The sequence below is a fragment of the Lepus europaeus genome, chromosome 7, assembly GCF_033115175.1.
Source record: "Lepus europaeus isolate LE1 chromosome 7, mLepTim1.pri, whole genome shotgun sequence".
Taxonomy (NCBI): domain Eukaryota; kingdom Metazoa; phylum Chordata; class Mammalia; order Lagomorpha; family Leporidae; genus Lepus; species Lepus europaeus.
In genome coordinates, this window is record NC_084833.1 from 16,269,816 (window position 1) to 16,277,609 (window position 7,794).

Below are 7,794 nucleotides of genomic sequence, written 5' to 3' on the forward strand. Positions count from 1 at the left end.
TGTCTCCCACGTAAGTGGCAGGAACTCAATTACTTGCAGCTTCACTGCTGCTTTCCAGGGTCTGAATTAGCAGGAGGCAGGACCTGGATGCAGGAATCAAACCCAGGTACTCCAACAAGAAATGTGTGTTTGACCAGCACCAGAAACACCCATACCTCATTTACTTTCTTGCTCTAAATCATTAGAGTTGACCCTTGATCACTAATAGTCTTGATTTTTCTCCCCTATTCCTATTATTTCCTTTCCTGCTATGCTTACCTTTGTTCCTCCTTCTTATCCTCTCTTAACCTTTTTTTTAATCACACAATAACCAAAACACCAAGGACATTTTGTTCATATTCTCACTCTCATGAGTTAACAGAGGAAATAAGTGAAAATAAAGAGCAAGACACAAAGGAGTGTGTTTGGTTTTGTGGAAACAGTCAACATGTCTAAGCTATTGTATTAGTTTCCTATTGTTGCTGTAATGAGTTAACAAAAATATATTAGCTTAAACCAATACAAATACATTGCCTTTGAGCTATGGAGTTAAGTCCAACACTTATCTCACTGAACTAGCATCAAGGCACTGGAAGATCGGACTCCTTCCTAGACACATAACCTTGATTCTTCCAGATTCCAGAAGCTTCCTGCGATCCTGTGTCCTCTTTCCTCCATGTTCTTTTTTTTTTTTTTTTTTTTTTTTTTTTTTTTGACAGGCAGAGTGGACAGTGAGAGAGAGAGACAGAGAGAAAGGTCTTCCTTTGCTGTTGGTTCACCCTCCAATGGCCGCTGCAGCCAGCGCATCTCGCTGATCCAAAGCCAGGAGCCAGGTGCTTTTCCTGATTACCCATGCGGGGGCAGGGCAAAAGGACTTGGGCCATCCTCCACTGCCTTCCCATGTAGCAGAGAGCTGGCCTGGAAGAGGGGCAACCGGGATAGAATCCGGCGCCCCAACCGGGACTAGAACCTGGTGTGCCGGCGCCACAAGGAGAAGGATTAGCCTATTAAGGCACGGTGCTGACCCATCTTTCCTCCATGTTCAAAGCCAACAGTGTAGCATCTTCAAATAGCTCTCTCTGACTCTGATCTCCTCTTCAGTCTCACTCTTCCACTTTAAAGAACCTTTGTGAAAACATGTTTAGCTCAACGATGATACACTGGTGTCCCATGTCAGAGTGTCTGGAATCAATATTTGGCTCTAGTGCTTGACTTCAACTTTTTATATTTTGAACACTGGGAGACTCAAAAAATTGGGCTGCTACCACCTACCTAGGATACCTGGTTTGCGGGACCAGCTGCTGGCTTTAGCACTGACTCAACCAACTATTGTAGGCACTTTGATACTGAACTGGTATATGGGAGTACGCACTCCCCCTCTGCCTCCTCTTCTCCCTCCCCTTCCTCCTCTCCCTCTCATTCTATCCATCATCCCTCACCCCCCCCCCCAAGAAAGAAAAAAGTCCATTGTGAATACTTTGGGACCACTTGCATAGTGTAGTTGCAGACTCTTTGCTTTAAGGTCAACTGGTCAGCAAACCTGATTCCATTTGCGATCCCAATCTCCGTTTTATATGTTACAAACCATATTCACAGGTGCTGCATATTAGTTAGTGCACATCACTGAGAGCCCCTGTTTTGCCACTACAGTTTGTTGGTTAGCTGTAAAACTGTGGGAAAGTCACTCCACATTTTTCCTGACTCTGCAAGTTGTATTTTAGAATTTAAGAGATGCTTGAAAACAACTTTTGGGTAAACTATATAATGTATTTTAATGGAATAGTAATATGAAGTTATTAACTTAGGAATCTGAGTAAGGAAAACTATCTGATGAGAAAAATCTCTTATGTTGAAAAAGCCAGGCCAAAGCCAAGAGCCAGAACGTAAAGCTTGTTGGCAGAGACCTGAGTATTGATCCATCATCTGCTGCTTCCCAGACGTTACATGAGCAGGGAGCTGTGTCAGAAGTATAGGTGGAACTCAGTCTTAAACACTACCATATGAGACAAGGGCACTGCAAGTTGTAGCTCACTCCACTTTGTTGCAATAGCCACACCACTGTTATTTTTAACACAATTTCTAGGTTTATATACAGGGCTATGACTTTTCTTATTGCTAATTTGTTATTGAATTGCATACATTCCTTCTTGGAACATCTACCATTTTTACAAAAAGTAGGCACTATAACGCCTTTCAGTGAAAGGGAAAGTGTAGTTAACTGTCAGCCACTTTTATTGTCTTTTATTTTGTGTAACTGCACTGGACATTCCTCAAATCACTTTTCTTGAAAATAGTATAGAGTTCAAGGACAATAGTTTGCATAAGCCTTTAATGGGCTAATTTCAATTTCTTTTAAGCTATTATTGATTACATGTATTTTCAATGGATCTAAGAGCAAATACTTTCTTTAGTTGAAGCATTTTTTCCAAATAATTTCCATTGTATTAGTGTTCTGTGGAGAAAAAAAATTAATAGGATATGTATATGGTATGATCAACATGTATATATTAATATGATATGTGTGAATCCCCAATATAAGACAAAATTGGTATAATAGGTATACATAGGTGTAGGGAACCAATTAGGGGAATTTGCTCAAGTGATTATGGTAGAGTCCTACAATGCCAGCAGTGTGGTTCAGTCCAAATCCAAAAGCCTCAGAGTAAGGAAGCTGAGGGTGTAACTCTCAGTTTGAAGCTGAATGCCTGAGTTCCAGCAAGAAAGTTATGCTGTCCTAGCATTCTGCATTTTGCAATAGCTCTTTCAAACCTAATTTCCTCCTGTATTTAGTAATATTTTTAATTATGTGATTGCATGATTTGAGGAAATAATTGAATATTCCACCATTCATTTTTTGACTCTATGTGAGTAGATTGATTCTAATTATATCAAAGACAGAAGCTGCTGGGAAGATACTACTTTCTGTGCAATGTGTTGTTCATCTGTATGTGTCTGTCTTTGAATGGGTGCATAGTGATTCCATGCTAGCAAAGTTCACAGGTTACCTTCTTAATCTGATACCCTATTCCCTTATTAACCCACTGAAGCATATTCCTCCTTAGAAGCTAAATACAGAATTCATCCAATTTTACCTCATCAACCAAGTTACCACATACGCTGCAGTGAAGATCCTGTTTGAAAAAATTTCCTAATGTTGATGCCCTATATATTACTCTACATAACACAGCATAATGACAAACCCCAGGGAGATTATCCAAGCTCCATTGCAAAAGCCAGTGTTCTAGGAATTCTCTTCAGTTTGCCTATCATTGACAGGCATCTTTACTCTAATTTACATATTCCCTACCCCACAGTAATAAAGTACCAGGACTTTCATATATTTCCAAAGCTTTTATTTCAATAACTCGACAATTTTTTGATAATTCTTTTTAATTTGATTTTTTTAAAATTTTATGTCAGTGATACACTTAAAGAGTGTCAATATCAAGTAACAAACACTTTGTAAAAATCGTCATAATTCCAAAGCATGATTCAGAACCAATAGTAGTCTTACTCAAAAACTTTTGAAGCATGTTATACATCATGGCTCTAAATGGGAAATTGCATAGTTTAATTATCATATGATAACACAATGAGGTATTACACATCAATTTTAAAAATTCACGAAAAATGATTTGGAAGACAGAAACTGAAGAGTATAATCTATATCATTCTTATTCTACAAAGGATAAGAACAAGTAAAATTAATTGATTTAAGAGCTGTATGTTGTGTTCCTTTTTGGAAAATATTAATTTTAAAGAGGAATGTTAAAGACTCCTGGTGTACTGCTAACTTCTGCTCACAATTGATTGCTCATTACATAGTAGCACCTGGTTTGCAAACATTCATGAGTTGCATATGGATGATAAATACAATTTTTTAACTTTTATTTAGTAAATATAATTTTCCAAAGTACAGTTTATGGATTACAATGGCTTTCCTCCCAAAAAATTCCCTTCCACCCGCACCCCTCTCATCTCCCATTCCCTCTCCCATCTCCCGCTCCAACTCCCTCTCCCATTCCATTCACATCCAGATACATTTTCAATTATCTTTATATACAGAAGATTGATTTAGTATGTAGTAAGTAAAGATTTCATCAGTTTGCACCCACACAGAACATAAAGTGCAAAATACAATTTTCTGTATTTATACTTTGATAAAAGTTTAAAAATTGGAGGTGATATTTGATTCAGCTTTTCAGCATCTATGACTAGCAAAAGCATATACTAGTTTATTGTTAATGCAATGCTATATTATTTATTTTTAAAAAACTTATTTCTTCCTTCTTTTCTTCCTTCCTTCCTTCCCTCCTTCCTTCCTTTTTCTATATATAAAAAACAGATTCCATGCATTCCATGAGTATAGTTCCAAGAAGATGAGCACACTTCACTTCCTCTCTCTCTGCTCCAACCTCCCTCCCTCCCTCCCCTTTCTTTCTTTCACCAGAATTTGCAAAGATATCATTTTAATGCACTGTAATCACAGGTTTAATTCACCACTAACCATAATATTCAACAAGTAAAATGTAGAAAGACCATAGTTCCATAGGAGTGTAAACAAAGGCTACAAAGACAATCATATCACAGGAAGTCCATTTCATTTAGATCTTTTTATTATTCTATATTATCTGATACGTATCACAGAAATCATACCAGATAAACATAATCTTTTTTGAGGATTTTATTTATTTTTGTTTACTTGAAAAAGAGAGTTACAGAGACAGCAGTGGGGGGAAGAGAGAGAGAGAGAGAGAGAGAGAGAGAGAGAGAGAGAGAGAGAGAGGTCTTCCATCTGCTGGCTGGTTAACTCCCCCAAATAGCTACCACGGCCAATGCTGTGCCAGACAGAAGCCAGGAGCCTTTTCCCAGGTCTCCCACAAGTGTGCAAGGGCCCAAGCGTTTGGACCATTCTCTGCTGCTTTCCCAAGTACATTATCAGGAAGCTGGATTGGAAGTGGAGAAGCAGGGACTAGAACTGGCACCCATGAGGTAGGTTCACAGGCAGTGACTTAACCCACTAGGCTAACCAACTAGGACAGGAAGATGATGAGAACGGGTCTTTTCCACAGTTATGGCCTCATGAAACCATGTCATGAAGAGCAGTGCTAATCACAAAAGTCACTTTATCTTCAGGAGTGTCTGATGACACCACACCTTCCTCAAGGCATTCTTCATCTCCACATTCCGCAGTGTGTAGATCAGAGGGTTGAACATGGGAGCAACAATGGTGTAGAAAAGAGCAAACACTTTATCTTCTGGGAATGTTATGGCTGGTCTAATGTAAATGAATAAAGCTGGTGCAAAAAACAGGACCACAACTGTTATATGGGAACTGCAAGTGGAAAGAGCTTTGCTGCGGCTCTCAGCCGTGTATGCCCTGATGGTGTACAGTATTAAAAAATAAGACAACATCAAAACAATGAAGGTCACTAAAGCAATTAGCCCTGAATTAGCAATGACTAAGAGGCCAATTATACGTGTGTTAGAACAGGCCAATTTCAGCAAAGGATACACATCGCAGAAGTAGTGGTCTATCTCATTGGGACCACAGAATGGTAAGAAGATGGTGAGGAGAAACTGGCTGGCAGAGTGCACAAATCCTCCATTGCAACAAGCTATGATGATTGTGTTGCATCGTTGCCTGTTCATGATGACAGTGTATTGCAGGGGCTTGCAGATGGCCACATAGCGGTCATAGGCCATTCCCGTGAGAATGAAGATCTCGATGCCTCCAAATAAATGAGTGGTAAAGAGCTGTAGCATGCAGTTACTATAGGAAATGGTCTTCCTGTCTGTCAGCAAGTCAGTCATTAGTTTGGGCGTCACTGTGGTTGTGTAGCAAAGGTCAGAGAGTGAGAGGTAATTGAGGAAATAATACATGGGCTGGTCAATTAGTTGAGTGCATGTGATAGAAATCATTATGAGCACATTTCCTGTCCAAATACCTATGTAACAAAATGAAAATATTACAAAGCACAGGATTTCAATGTTCCTGTTTTGTGAAAGTCCCAACAGAATAAACACAGTGATGTTGCTGTTTTTTTCCATGATCTGGTGTACACAGAACATATAAATCACCTGAAATGACATAATTTGTAATGTTGAGAAGGATGGTACTGATACTCTGTTCTATGAACTAACTAGATTTCATTTATCATAGTCAAGTGCCCCAGAGAATAAAAATTTGAAGTTCCATTAAAATGTCTCACAAATAAGAGTCTCTCTCAACATAAACTATATGATTTTCATTCATTCTTGCAGCAAATTGCCATCAATTCCTGTCTCAGGAGGCAAGAATATCTTTATTTCATCATTATTAAATTTTTATTTTAGGAATTGTGTATTTCCAAAGCCTAAAATGTTAAACATTAAATCTTTGCCAAAACATTTCTGTTACTCTCTGGAACTCAAAATTCATTAAGGAACAGAGTATAACCCACATAGATTTTTTTCACTGTGTAAAATTTATGCTGTCTTGGATTAGTGAGATGGCATTGGTACATGCCACCTTGATGGGATTGTATTGGAATCCCCTGAGACATTTCTAACTCCACCATTTGGGGCAAGTTCGATTGAGCATTTCCCCAATTGTACATCTCCTCCCTCTCTTTTTCCCACTCTTATATTTAACAGGGATCACTTTTCAGTTAAAATTTAAACACCTAAGCATAATTGTGTGTTAATTACAGAGTTCAACCACTAGTACTAGAACAACAACAATAACAGCGAAACAAAAATACTAAAAAGAATAAAGTATTACATTTTACATCAAAAGTCAGGGATCAATCTCTGTTCACCATTGATGACTCTGACAGGTCTAGAGTCAAAGGATCACACAAACAAGACTAATGCCTGCTAATACTAACTGATAGAATCAAAAAAGGGAGAGAATGATCCAACATGGGAAGCAGGATACACAGCAGACTCATAGAATGGCAGATGTCCTAAAAAGCACTCTGGCCTCAGAATCAGCCCTTAAGGCATTCGGATTTGGCTGAAGAGCCCATGAGAGTATTGTAGGCATGGAAAGCCAAGACACTCTGGAAAGAAAAAAAAAAAAAAAGAAGAAGAAGACCTAAATGAAAGATCTCAGCAACTGTGATCCCAGTGGAAAGAACGGGGCCATCAAGGTAGCAGGTACCTTTCTCTGAAGGGAGGAGAGAACTTCCACTTTGACTATGACCCTGTTGGAATAAGATCAAAGTCGGCGAACCCTAAAGGCTTCCATAGCCTTGGCAACTCATGACTAGAGCCTAGGGAGATTACTGACGCCATAAACAAGAGTGTCAAATTGATAAATCAACATCAAGAGTCACTGTGTACTTACATCTCATGTGGGATCTGTCCTTAATGTGTTGTCTAATGTGAAGTGATGCTATAACTAGTACTAAAACAGTATTTTTACACTTTGTGTTTCTGTGTGGGTACAAACTGATGAAATCTTTACTTGGTATATACTGAATTGATCTCTGTATATAAAGATAATTGAAAATGAAAAAAAAAAACCTGGTGTTAAATTGGAAATTGCATAGAAAATTAATTATTTTTTAAAAAATATCATGTAGGGTCTCTGTCTTTAATGTGCTGCACACTCTTATTTAATGCTATAACTAGTACTCCAACAGTATTTTTTTCACTTTGTGTTGCTATGTGGGGGCAAACTGTTGAAATCTTTACCTAATATATACTGAACTGATCTTCTGTATATAAAGAGAGTTGAAAATGAATCTTGATGTGAATGGAAGGGGAGAGGGAGCAGGAAAGGGGAGGGTTGCAGGTGGGAGGGAAGTTATGGGAGGGGGGAAGCCATTA

General features: G+C 38.5%; 1 protein-coding gene across 1 annotated transcript; it reads right to left on the minus strand.

The window, feature by feature from the left end:
- Positions 1–5,100: 5,100 nt before the first annotated feature.
- Positions 5,101–6,030, minus strand: LOC133764303 (olfactory receptor 4P4-like). The gene has a single exon (XM_062197975.1). It carries the CDS (start codon positions 6,028–6,030, stop codon positions 5,101–5,103), a length of 930 nt encoding a protein of 309 aa, XP_062053959.1.
- Positions 6,031–7,794: the final 1,764 nt, after the last annotated feature.